At 41.9% G+C, this 24795-nt stretch overlaps 2 protein-coding genes across 8 annotated transcripts in view; one reads left to right on the forward strand and one right to left on the reverse strand.

The window, feature by feature from the left end:
- The window catches only part of ARHGAP28 (Rho GTPase activating protein 28), a 111944-nt gene extending 101197 nt beyond the window's left edge, over window positions 1-10747 (forward strand). For 4 of the 5 annotated variants that reach the window (XM_074987413.1, XM_074987415.1, XM_074987414.1 and 1 more), the window contains 3 exons: window positions 1097-1221; window positions 4318-4382; window positions 6113-10747. In XM_074987413.1, coding sequence (XP_074843514.1) covers window positions 1097-1221; window positions 4318-4382; window positions 6113-6204 — 282 coding nt within the window. In that variant the 3' untranslated portion in view covers window positions 6205-10747. The remainder of the gene's footprint in view (window positions 1-1096; window positions 1222-4317; window positions 4383-6112) is intronic. The other variant, XR_012644459.1, reaches the window with a different exon arrangement.
- Window positions 10748-11702: 955 nt separating this feature from the next.
- LAMA1 (laminin subunit alpha 1) overlaps window positions 11703-24795 on the reverse strand; it is a 211348-nt gene continuing 198255 nt past the window's right edge. For all 3 annotated transcript variants that reach the window (XM_074987418.1, XM_074987419.1, XM_074987421.1), the window contains 7 exons: window positions 24542-24654; window positions 23506-23695; window positions 21433-21591; window positions 20596-20749; window positions 17546-17679; window positions 15829-16051; window positions 11703-12220 (listed from right to left, as the gene is read on the reverse strand). In XM_074987418.1, the coding sequence (XP_074843519.1) occupies window positions 12060-12220; window positions 15829-16051; window positions 17546-17679; window positions 20596-20749; window positions 21433-21591; window positions 23506-23695; window positions 24542-24654 (1134 nt within the window). In that variant the 3' untranslated portion in view covers window positions 11703-12059. The remainder of the gene's footprint in view (window positions 12221-15828; window positions 16052-17545; window positions 17680-20595; window positions 20750-21432; window positions 21592-23505; window positions 23696-24541; window positions 24655-24795) is intronic.

Here is a 24795-nt window from a genome sequence, read left to right on the forward strand (position 1 = left end):
CTGCTTTTGTTCTCTACTCAGGGTGGCATTAATTAGATTAGAACTGGGAAGCAAGATTTACTTCTCGATTTATCCTGCCATTAACTGTAGAATAATGGGTAAGCATCTATAGCTGACAGCCTGAACTCTGTACAAGGTCATGTATCAGTTAAGGGGAACCATATGGAATTTTATTTTGCAGGGTGTAAATTTGGATTGTGTTGAGGTTGTGAAGGAGACACAGCGTTAACTTAGTCTCCTTGTTTGTGGGGAATTTTTCCTTTAGAAATGATGAACAGATATTTGCAAGTGAATAGTATAGTTTTGAAACAGTTGCCTGTCCAATGTTCAGGGATTGTAGTATAGTCCATATGTATTTCCATAAAGCATGACAGAGAATTTAATTTTTTGGGTATGTACAAAATTGTCTGTATACAACTGTCAACTTTGTATAACTGTCTATAGACAAATTGCACTAATCCAGGGCTCAGAGCCAGGACCCTATGGAGATAAAGGCTCCAAGCCTCAGTCAACCTGGAACCAAGGGTTTAAGCCCTATTGTTTTCTACAGTGTAGACATGGTTCCAGTGGACTGGTGCCCTAGAAGTCTGCCCAAAGTATCCCACAATCCCCCAGGGTCAATGTTCTTGTCCCCCGTGTTCATGTTTGGGCATGCGTTCCCACGCTGCACCATGTATAAAGCACTAGAGCAGCCCTGTTGTGGCAGGGCACTAGGACATGTGGGCTGTGGGTATAAATGTGAACCAGGTTTCAAGATTTCCTAATCTGGGATTACAACCTGAGTGTAGATGATCAAGCCCTAATTTTAAAAAACCTCTGGTCTGCTCATTGGAGTCCTATGAAACCTGGGCTTATGCTGCAGTGTGGTATATCCTTCTTAGATAAAATTGCTAAATATGTGATTATGTGACGTACACAATTTGTAGTTCATACATATATTGCACTAATGATTCAGGCAGTCTCTGTCGCTGGTTTCTAAAAGTAAACTTGAAAGTGTTTCAAGAACTGCCCCAGAGCTGAGCTCTGACAATATGTAACTAAACTTACTTTGTTGAATATTGACATAAGGGAGCTGTCATTTTTCTCCTGTCTGCAGAGTGACATACCCGAGGGGGTGATAAGAGTTTATGCTCCACTACATTCAAAAGTTTCTATGGCAATTCAATTGAACAGTCAAACAAAAGCCAAAGACATCCTGGCTCGATTTCACTGTGAAAACAGGTACGTAAAAGCAGAATGACATCAGAACATTTTGTTTTTATGGAGTAATATCTTCACAGTCATTAACAAATAGATTGTCCCTTTTCAGAGGCCCATTTTGTTATGAGAATTGATTTTTTTTACACTGGCAACAGTAATTATGGTAATATCAGTCCATTTAAAAAATGATTACTACTCATATTCGACTTAAGACCTGACAGCTATGCAGAATCAGTCTTTCTTCTGTTATGACTATGCTGAAACATACATTTTTCTAGGCTTTCTCCAGATATAACCTGGGAAGATTACCTTAAATCTGAACACAAATGTTAGTTTTGTTATTTATGTAACTGAACACCCATGTTGGTATTTGTAAGAGTAAGAAGTCTGCTAATGCTATTCTGAAAGTACTTTAGCAAAGCCCTCTGGTGCTATTACATAGTTCTGTTCTTAAAATAAATCTGGCATCAATTGCCTTCAGTAATCCTTTGCTGTACTGATGAGACAGCCTCACTAGTTACAGCAAGCTAACCAGCTCTACTACAGCTCTAAGATGATAACTCTGTCATAATAATGTGACATGACAATTGTCCTTGTTGCTCTGATATATTAGGACTTCTAAAACTAATCATAGCAACAGAGTGTAAAATAAGAAGTCAATTGGATGTATACATTCCATTGCTTTCAGTGGCTCTTACACACGCGTCTGAGGGCAGAATTGGCCAAAGGCTCTGTGTAAGAGGAAATACACTAACATATTAGTGACATTAAATATTAGAGACATTTTTTTAATGTATTTGTTGCCCCAAACTACCATTTTGTTTTACAGAATCTTTTAAATACCACATTTTATTATTATTAACACGATCATATCACCTGCCTGACATTCTACACCACCAGGGACAGATAAATTTGTTTATGCCTCATAAAATTCTACTGCACTTAATGGAAATTGAACAGGGTATAAGTTGATGCATAATGTGGCCTGTTACAGGCCAACTGCTTTCAACCCTTCCAGACTACAGTACCCCTTTCACAGGCGCCTGATCTGTCTGTCATACCCCAGGTTTCGTCATAAAAATTACTTGCTTACAAAATCAAGCATAAAAATACAAAGGCGTCAGAGCCCACTATTACTGAAAAAATTGCTTATTTGATCCTTGTTACTAATTATAAAATAAATCAATTGGAATATAAATATTTTACTTATGTTTCAGTGTATATTAGAGCACTATAAATAAGTCCTTGGCATAAAATTCCTGTAGTAATCCTCTGTTGTAATGATGATATAGGTTCATGGGTTATTTCAAGCATGACAATTTCTACAACTGTAGCTGTAAGATAATGGCTCTCTCCATCATAATAATGTGACATGAAATTTGAGCTGGTACTTGCTTTGTTAGTTCTCTTTATGTAGCCATCGTAAAACTAGGTAAATCTCTAGATGAGTTGACGTACCCCTTGGAAGACCGTTCTTACCCCCAAGGGTATTTGTATACATTCTTGAGAACCACTATGATAGACGATAGTTAATTTTGCTACTATAATATGCTTGCCAGAGGATGTGGTGAAGGGCAGGACTTTACAAGGCTTCAAAAAAGAACTAAATAAATTCACGGAGATTAGAGGCATCAATGGCTATTAGCCAGGGTGGGTAAGGAAGAGTGTCCCTAGCCTCTCTTTGTCAGAGGCTGGAGATGGACATCAGGAGAGGGATCTCTTTGATGATTACCTGTTCCATTCACTCCCTCTGGGGCACCTGGTGTCGGCCTCTGTTGGAAGGCAAGATTGTGGGCTGGATGAACCTTTTGTTTGACCAGTATGGCCATTCTTGTGTTCCTGTTCTGCAGCCCAAGCCCAGTACGCTGGTCCAAGCCAAAGCCCAAGGGTTTCAGCCCTGGCCAGTGAAGTTCAGGTTATAGGCCCTGTGACTGAGGCTGAACCCCTTGAACTTCAGCTTCTCCCCTCACCCCACTGGCTACGTCTACACGTGAAGCCAACATCGAAATAGCTTATTTCGATGTAGCAACATCGAAATAGGCTATTTAGATGAATAACGTCTACACGTCCTCCAGGGCTGGCAACGTCGATGTTCAACTTCGACGTTGCGCGGCACCACATCGAAATAGGCGCTGTGAGGGAACGTCTACACGCCAAAGTAGCACACATCGAAATAAGGGTGCCAGGCACAGCTGCAGACAGGGTCACAGGGCGGACTCAACAGCAAGCCGCTCCCTTAAAGGGCCCCTCCCAGACACAGTTGCACTAAACAACACAAGATACACAGAGCTGACAACTGGTTGCAGACCCTGTGCCTGCAGCATGGATCCCCAGCTGCCGCAGCAGCAGCCAGAAACCCTGGGCTAAGGGCTGCTGCCCACGGTGACCATAGAGCCCCGCAGGGGCTGGAGAGAGAGCATCTCTCAACCCCCCAGCTGATGGCCGCCATGGAGGACCCAGCAATTTCGACGTTGCGGGACGCAGATCGTCTACACGGTCCCTACTTCAACGTTGAACGTCGAAGTAGGGCGCTATTCCGATCCCCTCATGAGGTTAGCGACTTCGACGTCTCGCCGCCTAACATCGAAGTTAACTTCGAAATAGCGCCCGACGCGTGTAGCCGCGACGGGCACTATTTCGAAGTTAGTGCCGCTACTTCGAAGTTGCGTGCACGTGTAGACACAGCTACTGAGAGCAGTGCAGCTCAAGGCTTGGACCCCCTCCCCTGGCATAGTGGGGCTTGGGAGGACTCAGGCTTCAGTTCCCCTTCTGAGGGTCATGAAGTGATTGCAGTTGTCAGAAGGTGGTCATGGTACAATGAAGTTTGAGAACCCCTGCTGTATAAGGTTTACAAGTCAGTAGGACTGGATGGACCAGCTATCACTGCTACAAATGGCAGCTGGTCTGTATGCTCCAGGAGAGTTGGCAAGACTACAGTGCTGTAGACAATATTCTGTAGTGCTGAATGAGGTGTAAATGTTTACATTCAGCACATAGATCTATCAGTACTGGAACAAGGTATATAGAATTCCTTGGTTGGTTATAATGGTTATGTTCAATGTACACTATCACAGTAATACTACGAAAGACTAAAACTCAATTTCTTCTCCATGACAGCCATACAGCATTGAAGAACGCAAAAGTCCAGATCCAAAGTTTATATGAAATTGGAGGAAACATAGGTAACTTATTTTTAAAAGTAAATCTCAGTGTCTTAATTCTTTTGAAATAACTCCGTTTGTCTGATATCTTTATAGCATAGAATCTTCTATTGTCCATCAGCAGAACAAAGGGTATACAGGATACAGTGTCTGATCCAAAGCCTAATATTCAGTGGAAAGATTCCTGTTGACTTTGAGGGCTTCAAAGGAGGTTGTGACCAAGCTCATCTTAGAATGACCTAATAAAGGCATTGCTGCAGGATCCGTAGTCTATGCGTGTGTGTTCCTGACAAATTCACCTGACCTGTTGCTTACTTCTCTGATACCTCCCATGCCTTCTTCCATGTAATCCCCACAGCTGGGGTACCCTTACTGCTTGCCAGCAAATTCCCCCCCTTACATTTAATTTTCTCAAATTTCATTTCTCCCTTGATAACTTACAGTGAGACCCACCCCAAAGCTTGAGCTAGAAACTCAGTGGCTGGGTGGGTTTCAACCACTGCAGACCTCCCAGTGTTTATTTAGATTGCAACCTTTGGAATAGATATGACAGTAACAATGGATTGAAATTAAATTTGATCTTGCCAACAGGCCAAGAAACAAAGCTTTTAATTCAATATTATACAGCCATGTCCTTTTCCCTTTTCCCTTCCTACTAAAGATTATTTTGGAATATGGTTTAAATTGCTGCTTGGGCAGCTCGTGCCTGGATGGGAGTACATCTGTGACATAGAGTTTCTTTTTGATCAAGCATATATAGATATGGGCATGAAAAGGAAGGCTATTGGTTACAGTCCTAAACTGAGAGATTTATGCAGAGTAAGGACACTGCAGTTCCGGTCATGGCAGACCATGGCAAAAATAAGGTCACTGTTTAGAGTGAAGCCATAATGCTTGTGAATTGAACCTATTATTAAACGGTGTGCCAGGAGTTTCCCAGGCGCACCAGCAAGTGACAGCAGATTAATCATTACTTAGAAACAAGGGAGAGGAAATTTGCTGAAACACCCTTTTCCACACTGTGACGACGTGGAGAAACTGCCACACAGTACAGTAGGGATTAAAACAAGCCTTTGGACCCAGCTTGCTCCACCCCCATTAGACCTGCAGCCAGTGCCAGGCTGGAGCCAGGGAAGAGTGTAGCCATCAGGGCTCTCTGAGGAAGAGTCAGAAACTAGCTGTCTCCCTACCTCAGCAGATTACTAGCCCGACAGCCACGGCAGACCATAGGAAGTAACCACTATCTCTTTGGCCAAGGGGGACCTTGCAAAGGGGATCTACATGCCACCAGCATCTGAGGTAACTGAGCAACAGAACCCCCAGACATTGCAGGGCTTGCCCTGACCAACATGTAGCTGCCCCACCCAAGGAAGCCTGGCACTGTGGCAAGGTGCTTCCCAAGAGAGGACCCTACAGGAAGGAGGCTGCCCAGAAAACTGGACTGGAGGGGCCATGCCCCAACTCAACAGACTGGTAGGACATAGCCCCAGAGAGTAGAGTCCCTGCCAGAAGGGCCCCCTCTTCAGGGGGCTGATGTGCACAGGATCCCAGGCTAGGAAATTATGGAGATGGTAGGACTGGGTTCTCCTACTCCCCTGGCTTAAAGTCTCCAAGCCACCTTGGTGCATGTACAGTCAAACTGGAATTTGCACACACAAAACTTGACTTGCTTCCATGCAGTTTGGAAACTGTTGGATTTATTAGCATGCCCCAAACAATACGTGAACATTTACTCTTCATTTTCGTTGCAGGACTGCATTGTTTGGACCCGGATGCATACATGTTAGATGTTTACCGTGCAAATCCTCAAGCAGAATGGGTGATAAAACCAAAATCTAGTTGAAGCTTGCACTGTGATTTGGAAAAAAGCCAAAAGGATGGCACTTGTGCCTTCCATCTCAAGAAGACCTTGCCATGGATGAAACCAAATCTTTTGGTATTGCATAGATACAGAAATTCCTCCAAATGTAATTCACCATTGAACCTTTCCATATACAAATAGGTCATGAATGCCATTACTCCAATTGATGGAACATTATACAATATAGTACAATGGTGACACTTTCACATGGATTATGTTAGTGTCAATTGTTCAATAGACATGAAAGAGGAAAGAACAGAGGTACTTAGAACAAGCTGTGGAACAGAAGAGTTTTTTCACTTGTTCTCTTGATGCTAAGAAAAGTAAACAGCTAACACGACAACATCCTTGAATGTTGTGAAGGCTTCCTAATGCAAAGGAATTACCATGCTATGCAAGAAGGGAAACGTACTAAACAGCTGGACCAACAGCCATGCCAAAATGTGTTTACTTGAACTTGAACCCTTCTGTCGAAAGCAAATCAGTTTATAAAGGAAAATGTACATTGCTACAATATTTATGCCACTGACTCACTCCTCCTTCGTAGCCAATATTGAGGAGAAAGAACTACTGTGTAAAGACAAATGTACTGTTTATGTACATTGTACTGTATACGTTACTTCTATCAGCCTTCTGATGTGGAGTCCGCCAGTGTATTTGTAGCAGTACTGCATCACAAACGCCTGCTCCCTCTCATCCTACTCTACACACCTGTAAAACAGAGAGGGGCTCTGAGCCAGACATTTGGTAGAAAGTAGTGCGGCCAGATTTTTCCCATGCCCATTTTCATTGACTAGTCACAGATTTAAAATGTTTTCTGCATAATACCTTAACACATGCACTGAATGTCTTAAAGTGCCAGTTACAGCTACAACCCTTTCTCCAAAACCTCGTGTTTTCTAATGTCTGCCTAATTGTTTGTCCTTGGTCTGTTGTAGTTTTTAATTCTTGTCAGCAGTGTTCAGAAGAAAACTTGTGCCTGACTCTTGTTTACTATAGCAGGAGTTTTATGTTTTCCTCTTCACAGAGATGGTGAAGAATTTCTGATGCAGAGTGAGATTTATTTAATATTACTCTTGTGATAGTGCCTAAAGGCCCACAACCACAGTGGGCTCCACCATGCTAAGCGCTGTTCAAACAAGTAATCAATAAAAGACTCTGCTGCAAAGTGCATACAATCTGTAAATGAAGAGTTAATCAGCCAAGACAAATAGGCTGAGCTGTGGGTTGGGGAAACTGCCCATTATGTAGCCTCTCTCTCTATCGCACTGCTCACAGCTCTGCAGCTGGCTAGCGATTATCAAACTGAACTCTAGTTTATGCAGATATATGCTTGTGTATTTGCTAAGGAGAGGTGTATTGACACTAGAGAATTTTTTTTGTCAACCTGCAAATGCAGGACGTTATAAATCATTCAGATTTAACAAGGGATATTTTTTGGCATTAGAATATTTACTGTATGATAAATGAATGTGTGGTATGACGTATAAAACCGCATTAGTGGTTCCCTCCCCACCTCCATGAGTTGGCCACAGGAATATGGAGAGAATTGTTCCCAGTGTAGCCATGGGAAGTCTTTTGTCTTAATGAAGGTGCACCTAACTTGTAATGGTTTGCTATACTTGTGTATTATTATTATACATTTGGAATCTTTCCTTTAGGTTTCATTTGACTATCTACCAAGCCCTCTGCTACACTTGTGCAACCTTATTGGTGGTACTTAATATGAAAAGCCAACCTGTGGAATATGGAGTTGCCACTTTTTGAACTGAGACCATAAAGGGCAAAATTTGGTTTCCTTTCTTCAAGATACAGGGTAGGATAAAATTTAACAACATCATTCAGTATTCTCTTCCAAGTGTTGCACAATTACTTTTCATCAGCTCCAGGTTAGAATACTAATGTCTGCCAATGCCAGCTAGGATGAGAGTACAAGTGTAATAAAAACAATGTATTTCTTGTCTTCACAGACTACATTCATGTGTATTTGAGAGATATAGGCCAGAGGTTTGGCAATAAGACTTAACAGCTCACATCTTCTCATCCTGATTCTTACACTGGTTCCTTTTGTGGTCAAGTCACATAATCTCAATGCCCTGGTCTTAACTATAAAATAGGGCTAATAACTAATTCTTATGCTACCCACCTGAGAAGAGTACCAAGATCAAATCCTGCTCTCAGACATGTGCAAACAATCTCCATGAGCCAAACAGGACTCGTACGTATATGTTATACAAGGGTAAACAGCTCCTAGGGATTCTTATGTGCAAAGTCCTTTGAATGTGAAGAGCTGTATATAAAAGTAGTATTATATTTATTACCATTGAAAGCATTTTTGTGATTTCACAGAAATCACGCACATCCGTTAAATAATTTCAAACGTAAAATGATACCATTTTCTAAAGTGTATTCAAACACATTTAACTTCCCCACCTTATCCTCAAGCATTTAAACTGTAATTTTAGGCCTTATCAACACTTTGGGGGGCCATCAATCTAAGTAACACAACTGCAGCTACATGAATATCATAGCTGAAGTTAACCTATTTATATCTACTTATCGTGGTGTCTTCATGGTCATAAGTCAACAACTAACGTTCTCCCACTGACTCTGCCTGTGCTTCTTGTTCCAGTGGCCTACCTGAGTCAAAGGGAAAGTGCTCAGCAGTCACTGTATTGTATCTATACTAGATGAGACAAATTGAGCCCTTCTGGATCATTCACTGCCTGTTAATCCAACGAGTAGTGTAGACAAGCCATTACCTTGTGGCTACATCTACACAAGAGGCTTTTGTCAGGAAAAAAAAACGCAGAGCATCTACACACAAAATGCGCTTTGTCGAGAGTTTGTCAGCAAAGCCCAGCACATCCATCAGTAGCATTATACCTCTCCCCGTTCAGGTATAATGCCTCTCTCGACAGCGTTCTGTTGACAAAACAGCCGTGTAGACGCTCAGAGGACCTTTTGTCAATAGACAGGGCTTCTTGTTCACTGAGCAGCCCTGTTTGTAGAGCTTCCGGGCAGCCATTCTGTTGAGAGAGGGCTGGGTAGTCTGGTTGCTCTCTGTCAACAGAGCAAATTGTTCTTTTGATCTGCTTTTGTGTGTAACCAACAGAAGTTTTCCAGCAAATCCCTTCCAACAGTGACTTCTGTCGATAGAGGCTTCTCATGTAGATGTCGCCTATATGTTTTGGACTCTCACATGTAGATTGCACTGGAAGTCTGGCTTAAAATAATATCTTTATTTTACAGGTTGGAATATCTTGTCAATACCAGTACCAGCACCCTTTGCATAGAGACAGAGGACAGCCATAAGTGATTTAATTATACCCATTCTTAGCTGCAAGAATGGTAACTTTTTAAATTAAAACTGCCCATCACTTTAATCCTTGCATGTAAGTATAAGCAGTTGGAATAGATTCTACAAATGGTATACAGACTGGTACTATAGGGCCAAAAAACTTGCTGGCACTGAAATAAAATGATAAAATTCCTATTGACATGAAGGTGAGCAGGAACTAAGTCAAACTTATTATAGCTGGTGTGACACAGCACGGTGTGTTACAAGGTTTACACTGGTCATCTTGGCTAACAGGAAAATAAACATTGCATCCAAAAATGTTCATTCGTGGAGTCTTGATGCTAGGCCAACCTATTTGAAAATGTGGACATAATTTTCTGGATTTCTGCTTCCGTTACTGTTTTGTTCAAAATTGTTATAATATGCTGGTTTGCTAGGTAACAAAACTGTGCAGGGAAGGAGTGGGAGTGGCTGTGTTCAGGAGTAGAACCTGTTCAACAACCTCCAAAGATGTCTTAAGTGTTTACATGCTCTGTGGGTTATAAAAAGCTCATTTTCCACATCAACACACCAGCTATAGAGACATACATAAGTAGTAGTTATTAGAAACATAATGGAACACTCCGACTCCTTTGAATATTGCTAATGTCTGTATAATGTACATTGAAAACTACCTCATGACATTTGCCAGGAAAAAAAAAATCAGGCTTGTTCCAAAGCTTCCCTAGTAGTAGCATTGCCTATGTCTACTTGCCTCACAGCCTTTGATTTGTTGGTGAACAGTGTTTCCTTTCCGTGGGCAAGCACTGGAAATCAGCCAGTTTTGAACACCAGAAGGATATTTGTAGCTAAGGCACACCAGACATGGTGCCTCACTCTTGGAGCTTATTTTCTGGTCACATTCAAATATATTGTTATGAATCATTGGCGGAACGTATGTGTGTATGTTTCAAATGTAAGAGATCGGTTTTTAAATGCCCTGTTATTTTGGGTTGTGTGGTGGGGAGGGGGTTCCTGCATAGTTTTCCATAATGTGTCACTGTCTTGGAAATAAGGCCATTAGTTGAAGCAATTTTGTATGTATGTTTTTACCTTCCGCTCTTTGTTAAGACTGTTCACTGTTTGTTACAATAAATTCCATTCGCTGCATAGTAGCGTATTTGTAAAGTAGAACATGTACATTGTATTTTATCCATGACAAAAAATAAAAACAATGTAAGCCAACCCTCTCATGAAAATTCTCACTGCATGCTTAAGTAGAGGATTAGCCACAAATCGGTGATTCAGGATTTGGGGAAATGATTCCATTTTATTTTAAAAGCAGCCCCTTTGTGAGGGCACTTACGGAACTGCATTGGGAACTGTTATGCAATAACAAAGGGCCTGTTTATGCCACCTTTTGAAAATGCAGAGATCATATACTCCATATCTGCTCCACTGGTCTAAATAAGGCATAGTGGGGAACATCCATCATGGCGGCCATACATGGTTCATCAGGGCCAGCCACTGGTGGGGATGTGGGGTGTGAGAGATAGTTTGTGTACCTGAGCATCTGCAGGCACAGAACCCCACAGCTCCTAGGCTTCCTGGCTGATAGGAGCTCTGGGAAGTGGTGCAGGCCCAGCCACCTCTTCCCAAAGAGTTGCAAAAGAGCGGTTGTGTTCTTCATTGTGGATTAGGATTCAGCACTACTGCCTGAAATGCAGAAGATAGTCTGTGCTCCCTTTGGCATGGAAAATGAGGTGTCTGGTTTAACCTGCATAGCATAGTGTACATTTCTCCACACCATGCAGTTGTTGTGTATGCACTGACTGACGATGTGCCATCTCTGCCCATCAGTAACTCCCCCTCTGACTGACTACGGGATAGGCAAGAGTACTGAGTAAGAAAGTACTGAGTAAAGCGGAATAGAATCAAGGACCACAGAGAAAACAAATATGAAAGAGAAAACAAACAGGTGGATTCCAGCCATCCATTAAAGCAGGGCAGGCAAAGCACAAGGACCCCTGAACTAGCATTATTTGCCTGATATTGTCACATTTATCCCATTAGCTTCCTGTGTCTTCTGCTGGGTGCTGTCATCTTGCGTATTATACTTCATTGTACGTGGTTGTTTTCCTAGAATTAAAATAGACAACCACTACACCCCATGAAATGATGTACATGCCTTGTATTTTCACTGTGTGGTTCAATTCTATTTTATTATAAAAGACCAATATACAATACAACAAAATACTATCAAGCAAAGAGAACATGTCTTGTAAACACTGATTAACAATATCCAAAGAAAAATACCCAATTAATGCTGTTAACATTTTAGCCGAGGTACTGCTTGTACAATTTCTTTTTTTAAGTTAAAAAACTTAAGCCTAGATCGTCTAAAAAATATTTGTCCTGAGTTGGAAAATAACTGAAAGAGACATTGGTTCTTACTCCCACATAACGCCCCCCCCCCAAAAAAAAACAAAACAAAACTCCTTTTCATCATTAAGGAATTTTAAAACTCATCTCAAATCCAAAAATCCTTCCTTGAAGTTTAGTGCTCAGCCCCAGGGCACGAATGAGGAAACACTCCACGCAGGTCAAAGGCTTCACTCAAGTCATAGGAGTCCATCTGTGGGCCCTTAATAAGCATGAGATTTCTCAGACACCCATGAAATGACTTCTTGCTGGTCAGGCAGTTTTGCTTCGTATCAGCTAAAAAAAAAGAAAATACGAAACACGTAGAATCTGTTTCTATTGGGAGGGGACTGAAGCCACACGTGTGAAAGGATGGAAAGCGTAAGACTCAGAAGCTCTCTTTAAAAAATCATTCAACATAAAAATAGGACCAGCAGAGCACCCGAGTCTATCAGCATCAATGGGAGTTGAGGATGTGCATGCACACCCCTCTGGAAGTGCTAAGACCTCGCAGACTCAAACACAGAATTTTCAACAACTGCCCTGTGGTCTGCACCAGCCAAACTAGATGTTGAGGACACTCGACAGTAGGCAAAAGAAATCCCAGCCTGAGGGAAGGGAGGTGCTAGTTTCAGGGCAGTCAGATCTGGAGCCGAGTACATCTGCCAGGACATTTCAACTGCTCAGTCTACATGACGTTTTTCTCCCTGGCTTTGGGCACTCCCCTAGCCCATCCCTTCATGATGAACTACACAGAACTGTTGTCAGAGAAACCAGGCTTTCAGTAGCACTCACTGTGGTGTGTGAATTTCTCCTGTCTCTGTGCCTATGACACATATTTCCAAGAGGAATCTTGTTAGAGGAGCACATTTAAACAAACATAAACCCCAAAACACCTTCCATGGAATGGCAGTAGCCATGCTTGGTGGAGTCTTTCATCAATATCTGTAAAATCATCTTTAGGTCCAACATGGGAAGGTGTTGTACATGAGCAAAGTATTATTCCTAAAGCTGTCCAAATGCTTACAAGCCATATTTGTTCTGTAGATTTCACCAACCTAAACTCTGCATAACACATAGGCCTATCTGTTCTAATAATAACAGCCATTCAGAGATGAATTTTTGTGGGCATTTCACACTTCACTTAATAGTTCATCACCATCTGACAGCTATTCAGATCAGCAGACATGTGGGCTTTAAAAAGATGCAAATAAATGTATTTACCCTATTTGCAAAGCAGCTAATTTTTTTATGTTACAAACTCAGTCTTTGTAATGGATAAATTCAATACAAAAGCATAACTCAAATTATAGCCTAGAGTACAGTTTAATCCTAAAAGAACTAAGCTCTATTTTCTCAGTATTATTATAATTTAGTGAAAACAAATATACAAAAAGGGAAAATGTGCAGAGCAAATAGGACCTGGTGTCCATCTTGGCCTGTAGAAACTGTCTCTAGCAGACTCATGTATAACCCCCTCAATGCCAGCTGGAAGGAGTGGCTGTCCTGTACAAGCAACTCCTAGCTTATTACACCCAACACATTGCTGTCCTATTTCCAGTACAGCACTACCTCCAGATCTGAAGAAGTGGGGTCTGCCACACAAAAGCTCATCACCTAATATATTATTTTGTTAGTCTATAAAGAGCAACAGGACTACTTTTGTGCTTTATACAGTGTTCAGTATCAAGAATGTAATGTAAGGTACCAGATAAAAGTTTATATCATGCTGGTTATCATAAACACTGTGAGATATATGTGTGGGAGTAATACAAGAAGTTTGTGTGTACTAAAAATATGTTTAAACCAAGTAAACAGGTAGAATTATTAAACAAGTTTGTCCCAGGCAAAGGCATGTTGATTCACCTGTCTGCCTAGAACTCAGCTGTAAATGGAGCAGCATTAGCTGAAGACAAAGTCAGTAATATTTGCATATGGAGTCAACAGAAAAGGGCAAATTAACTGGAGGACAAAGACAGCGTGGTGTCAGGACACTGGGGGACAAGCAATGGGGAGAATAACCTTATCTGGGGATACACATCAGAGGTTCACTAGAATATAAGAAGCAAGAGAACTCCTTGATTATCCATAATGGAGGGAGTAAATAGGGCAGCACCTTTTCTATCCATTACAGCCGGATCCTGGACTAGGAATAGGTAAGCAATGCTGAGAGGTTGCTTTAGGAGAGAAACTTGACCCAAACAAAACTTTTAGCTTGCTTGAGCTATGCTTAGTGTTAGAAGCCTGTTGCACTTTTATGTTGTTTGTAACCGTACCCGTATCACTGTGATGCACTTTTCAGACTTCACTCTGAGGCCAACACAGGGAAGGGCTAGAGCTGTACTGGGCCCGGGGAAGGCACTGCCAAGCATACTCTTACCCTTGAGGAAAAGCCCAGTATAAAGGAAGCCTCAGTGGTGGGAGAAAAAAAACTTGGAAGTGAAATGATTTCCCAGAGAAGTATCATTCTGCAGCAGCAGGAAAAGACATGGCTATTGGAGGGAGTCTTGTTAATACCTACCACACGGTGGTCCCCATCTTCACACAATTCAAATGGGATGTAAAACCAGCGGGTTGCAACCAACAGCGCTTGATTGTAGAGGTTTGAGGCAAGGACTTTACCTCAGTTATGGCCATTCCTCAACCAGAGGCACAGAGTGTGGTAGGAAGTGGCCCAGAAGAATGTCAGCAGAGCACAGGCCAAACCCCATCCATCCTAGGCTGAGGGACTTTCAGGGCCCAGGCACGGCTCTGGTGAAGCAGGAGGGTCTGGGTTCAGCCTAGGCCGAATTCCCAACTCCAGACCCCAGGAAGGACAGGGCAATGAGTCAACAGCAAAGAAGCTGGTCCAGCAGGGACCTTATTCAGAGGGATTGAGACAGACTGCAATGAAAGACTGAGGTTGGAGTCCCAAACAATTAGACCCACTGACTAACCAAACTGCCTTGCTCCAATCCACTTAGATCACTATCTTTGTCAATAGACTTCACTTGGTTTTATCTGCAGTAAATCTCAGGGTTGTTATGTTAAGTAATAGGTGGATGCTGGTGTGTAACATGATATGTACACGGTCTCTCTAGAGACAGCAGACTTCGTAATTACTGTGAGTGTCCAGTAATGGGGCTATATACTATGGTAGAGCATTCCTCAAGGGGACTTGGGGTCTGGGTGTAACGAGTTTTACCTGCAAGGCAAAGTAAGGGCTTTCAGACTCTTGGGAAACTGGTCTGGGGTTCCTAACAAACTGGATGACAAGGAGCTGTCAATCAGCTCAGTACCAGAAGATCTCTCTTACTTAGGCAGCGGGGGTAACATGGTTAGCTGTGGTTCTGGGCCCCCAAAGAAAGTTTCACATCAAGTACTTGGAAACCTCTCTTCCACTGCAGAGGGAAGAATCTCAGGTGAGAAGCACAGCCCCATAATGCATCACATAGTGGGCATGGCCACAACAAGAAGGGGTGAGTGTGGTATTGCACAGACTATGGGGAGATGCCTTCATATGCCCACTGATACCCTCATAAAATGCTCAACAAATGAGTATCTTGTGTTGCCTCAGATTGAAAAATGGCCCCATTCCATGGAAATCCCAGTGGAGGGAAGTATTTCAAAGGGCGAACCTCTCCTCCACCGTTAGACTTGGCAGGGAAGAGCAAGTCGACACCTTCTTGTGCCAGGTTCAAATGACCTAATTCAACAGAGCCGCATCAAAAGCATTTCTAATTTTTTTATGACTCGAGTTAGCTCAACCCCCCACAAAGTCAGTTCCCAAGGCCCATAAATGTCAATAGGCTCTTAGCATAGCAGTGATCTCACATTACATTCACTAAACTGGTTTGAACAGTTTGTGAAATGCTTAGTTAGCAGTTCAATGAGCCAGAGAGAGAGAGAAATACTACCATACATACCGGGATAGCCTCCAACATAAATGGGGTTGTTTGTATCTGCAGATGTTGACTGGATGTGGGGATTATCAGTCTGAACCAAATTCCCATCAATCATCAGAGCAATATGATGCTTGCTTTTGTTTGCTTGAAGCTTGTGCCACTTTCCATCACATAGGCTATTTGTATGTCTGGGTTCATATGTGGCTGTTATTCTGCCAGCTCCATTGTTGACGTGAAACAAAACCTGTACAGATAATCAGAGGCCAATAATGACATGGAGAGTAAGACTTCATGAAGCAATTTGCTTGGATGAAAGCACATTTTTGCGGCTGCAAAGATTCCTTTGCTTAAATAAATAAGTGGCAATTAACAAAAGCCCAGTAATCAATTTAATAAGAATTTAAACTCCCATCTATTAAAGTATTTTCTAAACCTGACTGTGATACAGTCAACAAGCTGGATATTCTTTATTTAGGATATAAATGTTTGCTGTAAATATGATTTGTGGTTCTTCTACATCAGTATACTCCTGCTGACTTAATAGGTGGTACACTTAATTTAACCTGGATTACTAAAATCATCATATCAATTATGTATAGCATGTTTTCCCAAACATTATATAGTTGGGACTTGGTTTTTTTTTCAGTACCTTTTTTTGTCGCCCAAAAATACCAGCGCATATTAAACAAAAGAATGAAAAATGAATAAATTTTCACTGTTTATTATTTATTCACAATAATAACCATATATAATGATAATTTTTATATATTCTAAGGACTGGTATATTTTTTCAAAGGACTGATACTGGGCCATGGACCACACTTTGGGAAACACTCATGTATACAATGAAAACCACTAGGTCAGTGCCAATATAGGTGTGGATAAATGGACATGTGTAAGAAAGCATGTAGTTCTATTTCTCTTCCCTTTTTTAAAAAAGGACTAAGATTGAAAAACTCATCTGTTCACATTAATCCTGCTTTAGAAATTTATGTTTCTTCTTTAACTGTAACTAAAAAAAGGGACTAAATCTTGTACTATTTTCTTTTTGTAAATAAAATTCAATTGATGGCTTTATAATCAGCTTTATAAATAACTAAAACTTCTAGCAAAAGAAACAGGGAAATTTAAACCAATTTTCTTACATATACTTCCATCCAAGCTTTTCAGCCTCACGTTAAAAGAAAATGATTGAATACTGAATGATGACTCATTCCATTTCCAGATAATTTCTCCTCTTAGAAAAACAGCAGGACTTTCGCCTAGGCTAACAAAATTCTTGCGAATACACAGCAGCTAAACACTTTCTCGAAGAGCATATTTGGACAAGAGCAAGTTTAGCTCAAATTAAATAGGTGCCACTTTATATGAAAGATATTTTGCTGGTCTAACAAAGAGCAGACACACTGTAGTAGCTATCACAACTAAAAAAGAGTACACAAACTTTTCAAGCTGATGTAAGTACTATTGTTGGTAATTATAGGAGGTTGGTAATTATAAGCTTCATTTTGTGGTGAGCACCATGATATGCACCGGTCTTCCCAGTGGCCAGAAGTTTTCCCAGGTGTGTATTATTTATGAATCATGGCAAGATCTTTATTTTTATCTCATTGTATTCTGGTTTCATCACTTATTATTGAACTACGGCTCCATCATTCTAATTTTCCTATTTTATAGAAGCTTTGGAAATCTACTCCTCCAACTCCTCTACTGAGTGTGCCCTGCATATACAACCCACCTTGCCATTCACAATCTCCAGTCCAATGGCATCTACTTTAGCACTACTGATTCCAAGAAGAACTCCGTTCATGGCCATGGTGCGGAACTCAAGTGTAATGTTCACATCAGATCGGACTTTATAACCTTCTTTGACTGAAAAATAAATGATAAACATAAAGTAGAAGAATAGGAATGTGGCAGAAATGGGATTTTTCTGCAATATCTTTATATTGTACTGTGTTGTGTTCATGTATTGTTGTGGGCCAAGAATGGCATGCAATTTCATGGGGGACAGTAATCGCAGCACCTCCAGGAACTAAGAATAGAGGACAAATTCTCTCAGGGTGAAACACGTCCAGAGAGCTAGCAAATCCAGTGGCAGACATTCAAAGTGGATTCTCTAGAAGCTAACAGAAAAAAAAAAAATTTTTTTTTTTGGATAAAACGCCTGTGTTTAAACTGATGCATACAGATAGAACCTCTGTCAAAGGGAACGGCTGATCCTTAAGGCAGGCCTACACAGCAACTTTGAAATAACAGCTGTTATTTCAAAATAACTAACCGAGCCTCTATACTATGCAACTGCTATTTCAGAATAAAGTCTGAATAGTCAAAATTGGAAATCCTCATTTCCCAAGGAAGAGTGACCATTTTGAAATAGCTGTTTCGAAATAAGTGTTGTTAAGACAAGGAATAGAGCTTGTTTCAAAATAAGCCATAGTGAATCCAGCAGCTCTGTTTCCAAACAGGCTCTATGGCCACATCTGCACTTGCATTTCTCTTTTGAAAGAGGGATGCAAATAAGGCACAGATTTACATATCTCATGCTTCATGTGCATAATCTTTTTTTGGAAGAGATTCTTTCAAAAGAAAAAAAAATGTAGATTGGGCTCTTTGGAAAATAAACCCCACCTTCGACAGAACCCTTCTTCCTATTTCGTTTCAGGAACGGTTCTTTTGAAGATGGGGTTTATTTTCGAAAGAGACCCGTCTATGCTGCTTTTTTCCTTTCAAAAGAATCTCTTCCAGAAAGAGATTGTGCAAATGAAACATGAGATATGTAAATCAGTGCCTCATTCGCCTTTTCAAATTCCCTCATTTGCTTCCCTCTTTCGAAAGAGAAATGCAAGAGTAGACATAGCCTATGTGTTTAGACTTATTTTCAAAACAGCTAAGCATAACTTTGAAATGTGTTTTTGTGTGAAGTAGCATTATTTTGAAATAAGATATTTCGGTATAGCTCTTCCAGAATAGCTTATTTCGGAATAAGGCTGCTCTGTAGATATACCCTTAGGCCGCATCTACACAGCATTCCCCTTCTGTAAGGGGCATGCAAATAAACAAGATCGAAAATTCAAATGAAGCATGGATTTACACATCTCACACCTAATTTGCTTATTCTCACACAATTGCACTTCCGGAAGAGACTTTTCCAGAAGCAAAAACAGCCATATTGACAGGGTTCCTTTGGGAAAAATAAACCCCTGTTTTCAAAAGAACCCTTTTTCCACATTTGGTTCAGGAAGAAGGGTTCTTTCAAAAATGTTTTTTCTTCTTCTGAAGAAACACCATCTACACGGCTCTTTTTGCTTCCAGAAAAGTCTCTTCCTGAAGCTCAATCTCATGAGAATAAGCAAATGAGGCATGACACATGTAGATCTGCACTTCATTTGAATTTTCAACCTCACTCCTTTGCATTCCCCTTCTGGCAGGGGAATGCTGTGTAGACACTGCCTTAGGGAAAAGTTGGAAAGATTGGTCCTGACCAGAATCCCTGTGGAACTGGTGGGAGAGATTTCTGGTAAACTCAGTATCACATGTGTAGCTTTTTTATTATTTTAATACACTTTTTATTCTGTAAAGCTTTTATCTTAAGAATATATGTATTTGCTTAGGGAAAAAAACCTGTTTGGTAACATGTCACTGCAGGGAACTAAGCTGTTTATGACAGACTGGCATCAGGGAGGCAGTGGATAAAAGCTCCAAGAGTACGAAGCATTTTCCTGCTGCCTGAGCTTTTTGCCTGCAGTGAGGAAAGACTCCATTAGTGAGGGTGCACAGGAAACCATGTTACTAAAACCAGCACTATAGAGAGGGTGAGTTGCTGCTTGAGTGTGTTGAGAGCTGTACAGGGTTCAAGTGGGTCTTTCTTGCCTGAATAGCATCTCACCATCTAACCTGCTATTTGTACACCTGCTAGGGGACTATTAAGTGTACCTCAGAGTGGTGCTGGGCCATGGAGAGGAAATATAAGTGCAGTTGCCCTGAACTGTGACAAGTAATCCACAGTGCATGTGAGAACTAGTAGGCACAAGCATGTCAATTATCCTGAATGGACAAAGTTTTTGATCAATCTCTGGAAAGTTGTTTGTAGGCTGTAATGCAACCTGTAAAGTGGTGAGAGTTAAACTCCCTGACACATAGTGAAGTTCCTTTTCAGCTCATTTAGACTCTTACATCACTACACTGAGTTTAAATAGATGCAGGGCGTTTACATTGGTATAATTCAAAATGCTGAAGAAACAGAAAAAAGTCACAGGTGCTGGAACGATATGTATTGTTGGGGGAGGGTGTTGTAGGGGGAGGGGGTCGTAGTTGGCGGGGAAGAGCCATTAAACCAAACTATAAATCCTGGATATAATGGAAATCACTTCAAGCCAGGGGGTGCAGCAGCATGCCCAACCTCCCTAGTTCCAGCACTGATGGAAAAAGTGTAAAGTGACCCTCATCATTCTTCAAAGTCATTGACTTACACCTTCTGATTCCTCAGCCTTTAAATTACACTGGCTTAACCTCTTTTACACACACACACACACAACAGTTTCTTTTCTCAGCTGGTCTTTCACTTGTGTCAGAAACTCCTTTGCCAACTGCCAGATCATTGGTGAGTGGGTAGGGGGGCACACTAGGACATAAAGAGGGAAGGAGTCAGTTGGAAATACATATCCCGAAGATACAATAGTTGAATGACTTGTCATTTGATTATATTCATCTTACCTATACGTAACATTAATGTGTTTTTCATAAGCATGACTTCAATAGGTTATTGATTCACTTAATGACACTTACCAAGGGCTGCAAACCCACTTCCTTCAAAGAAAGTGCCTTCCTGTGCAGTTGCATAGCATTTATTCACAGCAAGGATGGAGATGGGGCTCTCTTTATCAAGGTGCTTATTGTTAATCATCACACTGCCAATGCATGCAGGGATGCTCTGGGTGACCTATGTGTAGTGAGATATGGCAGTTAATATACAGAAGGCAAATTGCAGCCTGATGTCTCACAGCAATGCCTGGCATCACTGCAAATGAATGTTCTCTTCTAAATACCCTTAAAAGATTTAAAGCACCAACATAATTATTTATATAGCACCACAAATGTACACCATGCCTGACAGCAGTAAAAATAAACAGTGTATCAAAACATAAAACAATCTCTGCCTAGAATTACTAATAGTCAAAGACACATGCCCGAAGGGCCCACTCCTGCTCTGATGCAAATAAATGAGAGGTTTGCCATGAATGGGAACAGAGAAGAAGCCCATAGATCAAAGATGCTTTGAATTTGCTTCAGTATGTTATTACGAAAATCACTGGTATTTAACCTTCATTGTTCTGATAAAATTATAGATTCAAAGTGTTAACATCTTTGTTCGCCTGTAATACACTAAGTCCAATTATGGAAAAGGTAAGTGAGAAGTTACGATATACAGGGCAGCAGAACTGCCATAGATAACAGACCATCTAGTCAGTGACCAGTACCAGATGCTATACAGAAAGATGGAAAAAGCCTATAATGAAAATGATGCTTTCTAGCCCCAGACAGCTGGAGTTTAGCTTATGCTGTGAGCCATCTGAGTTCTCTCTTACACATTTTTAACTGAGGTATTTTCAAAATAAATCTTACGTTGCCAATGTTTCTAGCTGTGTAACCTAAAGGAAGCCCTCCCAGGTAAAGCTTCCCCTCCACATCCAACGTGTTACCATCGCCCAGCGCATTAACTGCTGCCGATTCCTGCCCATCGATGGTGATTATGCCTTTTCGTTTAACATAATCTGTCTGTACCTGCAAGAAAAAGCAAAGTTTGCATTCAATTGCTGCCCCAAATATGAGTGGGCAAAAACCATGTCTGAAGATGACCTCAGAGGCTAGGCTGCGTTAATTAGCACGCTGGATTTGGCATTTCTGTTGGACAGCATCCACAAATTGAGGTTGTTTTCGAATGCAGCAGTATCACTGCTCAAGGGCCTTTGTCCCCAAACCAGTGGCACTCAAACACTCCAGAGCCTGCACTGATTACCTATTTTCCTGAGAGCGTTTTCCAAGATCTTCATATTAAATGTATTAAAAAAATACTTAGGGCTATTTTAGTTATATTTAAGGCAACTTCAGAACTACTGGTAGGGACCATAATTCTGGAATATTCTGCCCCTCAACACTACAGACAACTAGAGCTTGTCTGTAGTGTCTCTGGCTGAAGCTCATCTTTGCTTTCTTTGTGTGGTAGCTTATGCTATTAGTTGCTCTACTTGCACTAGGCAGGCAACGTAATTTTTCGAAGGCTCCCAGGCTGGCTGTGGAATGTGGTACTTCTGCCAGCCATCAATCCCCACGGAGGCCTCCTCAGGCCTCCAGGCCTGGAGAAGAAGGGCTACAGGGACATATACTGTCTTCCCCACCAGTCCACAGGAAAGTTCACATTGAAGTTAATGCTGACGGAGTTAGTCCTGACCTTTGTGCAGACCTGCAGTGCAGTGTGGAACCCACCCTCCTCACAAAGGCAGGTGCCTCCCAGGGACAGAAGCCAGCCGGGGGTGAGGGTCCAGTGGACCTCTGCTGGCAGGGAACCAGAGAGAGGCAAGGTACAGAGATACAGGGTCTCATCACCGAAGGCTCTGGCCTCCACTGGATACCCCAACATATGTGGCCCACACTGTGCTTTCTCTACATTGCACCAATCCCTTGCACTTTGATGAAGCAATCTGCAGAAAATTCTGTGATGAACCTGCTAAGCAGGGACTATGTTTCCTATGAGCCCTCTCTCCACTGTATATCCCCTTTCTCCTGGCCAGACTGGAGGATGGAAATGACTAGGTACCTTTGGGAAGCAGCAGCAACTAACGAGGATCTGCAGAAAAGCTGGGTGCAGATAGGAACACCCCCCCCCCACAACTGTGGGCATAGCTGTGTGTGCACCAGGCTGTGCCTGGCAGAAATTACAGATGGTTGCAGATCCATGTGGGGCTTATGGGGGAGCAACAGCGGCTGAGCAGAGAGCTAGGGTGGCAGGACTACAGTGAGAGACAATAACTAAGCCTGGTCTGGAAACCCACACACTCCTATTAGCTTGAGTAGAGACTGGAGTGGAGTAGGCAGACCAGGCACGAGACATGAAGACCCTTACTCTCCACTGGTCTGGCCCAGGGCCCCAACAACCGCTGTCTTTGAACTGTAACCATTAAGCCTCCTTACCTATGGTATTTGCAACCTTTCCCTTTCCTGCCAGGCCTGATTAAATACCCTTTCCCCTAACTGTGTGTCCGAGTGATTACTGGGATCCCCCAGGACTAACACCAGCAGACCCATCTGCTGAAGCACCTACAATGTTTGCCTCCAAATCCTGGTACCCCATCCTACTATTGGCACCTTCACGTTTCGGTGTTCTCCAGCTCTGAGCAGCCCTGAAGGTAACAACTCTATGTGGGTAAAGTTCCCAGCCCACCATGAAGGATTTTCCCACAGAAGGGATGATTGCTTTTTATTATCCCTCTTTTCGGTGAGTAATTGGTGCTGAATAAGCTGTGCAGGACTCACCGCACAGTTAATAAGAATTTAAAAAAGAGACATTCAGTATTCAGGTACAAGTATAGGAATTATTTCAGAACAGGGCCAAGTTCTCCTCTCACTAGCGGGAACATGGGAAAGGCAAGCAGAAGGACCCAATGACTGCCAGCAAGTTCAAGCCCCTGCGGTACATACCGTGTGCCATTTGCCATCGCTGACGGCAGCAGGGTGAAAGGCTACTGCTTTTCCTTTTCCAAGGTCAAATGAGAAATAGAGTTGTCCCCCATGAAGCTGAAGAACTGCATAATCTATCTGGTTCTGATGAGCGAGGTAGTAAATCAGGCCACTAGAGGCATAGGTTCTCAGATTCAGCTGGACAGAAAGTCTAGACAGTAAACATAGAATATTGTTCAAATCTTTGCTCTGAGAAACACCAACCCTTGAGACTAAAAGGTATTGGTTTAAAAAGGACCTAAGCCAATTATAACCCCCCTATATATGTTTGAAAGCATGATCAGTAGAATTTCCACTATAACAAGCAACACCCTATATTAGAAACACACCAATAGCTTGTCACTCAGTCAGTGGAATCTTTAAGGGGTTTGAACTCAGAGGCACCCTGTGAAAGGCTCAGCCCCACTCTGCAGGTGAAGGATATGAGCCCAGGCCTGTGACCCACAACCAGGCCCACTGGAATACGTCAAAAAGCCTGAGTTTAACAAAAGACTGAAAGGAGCAGGGAGAGACTTCTTACCCCAAAGACAGATTTCAGGTAAGTGTGTATAAGAGCAGAGAAACCAACCCACCAGAGGAAAAACTGAGCAGGGAGACTCTCTAGGCTCTTGGCTTGAGAAGTGAGTGAAAGAAGAATGGAGCTTCTGCAGAGGATCCAGAGGGAACTGGGGAAGCTATTGGGGAAAACCCCATCAGAGATTTACACGCTCACAAGAGGCCAGAGGACTGGCTATGCCTGAAGAGCAAGTCTGTGAGACTGATTTAGAGTTAAAACTATCAATTTATGTTAATAAAGAATCCTGGGAGAAAAGTGTAGTTATCCTCCACCAAATGTGGTGCTTTAGCTGATAATAGCTCAGAAAAGAAACTGAGGCAGAGGCAAGGTCTGATGCTAGGTTTGGGGAGACTCTGCCACACCACTCCTTCACAGAAGCTGTCCTCCTCTATGAAGCTGAATGCAAGGCAAAGTGTGATGTATAATTCAAGATATACTTACCTCCTCCTGATTGCAGACTGATTAAAAAGAAGTGCTATGTGGCTGCCTTTAGCCAGACCAAACTGGTGAGCACCAGGAACATGGTCTGGCATTAAATCCTGTGCACACTGCACCTATTAATGAAAGAGCTTTATTAAAGAACACAGTTCAAAAGAGGTATTAAAATATTTTGTCGCCTAAACAGAACTCTTTTACAGCAACGTGGCTGTGCTGTTTGCTCCCTGTGCAACAGACTGCACAAATGTGAAGTGCAC

This window comes from Carettochelys insculpta, chromosome 2, assembly GCF_033958435.1.
Source record: "Carettochelys insculpta isolate YL-2023 chromosome 2, ASM3395843v1, whole genome shotgun sequence".
Classification (NCBI taxonomy): domain Eukaryota; kingdom Metazoa; phylum Chordata; order Testudines; family Carettochelyidae; genus Carettochelys; species Carettochelys insculpta.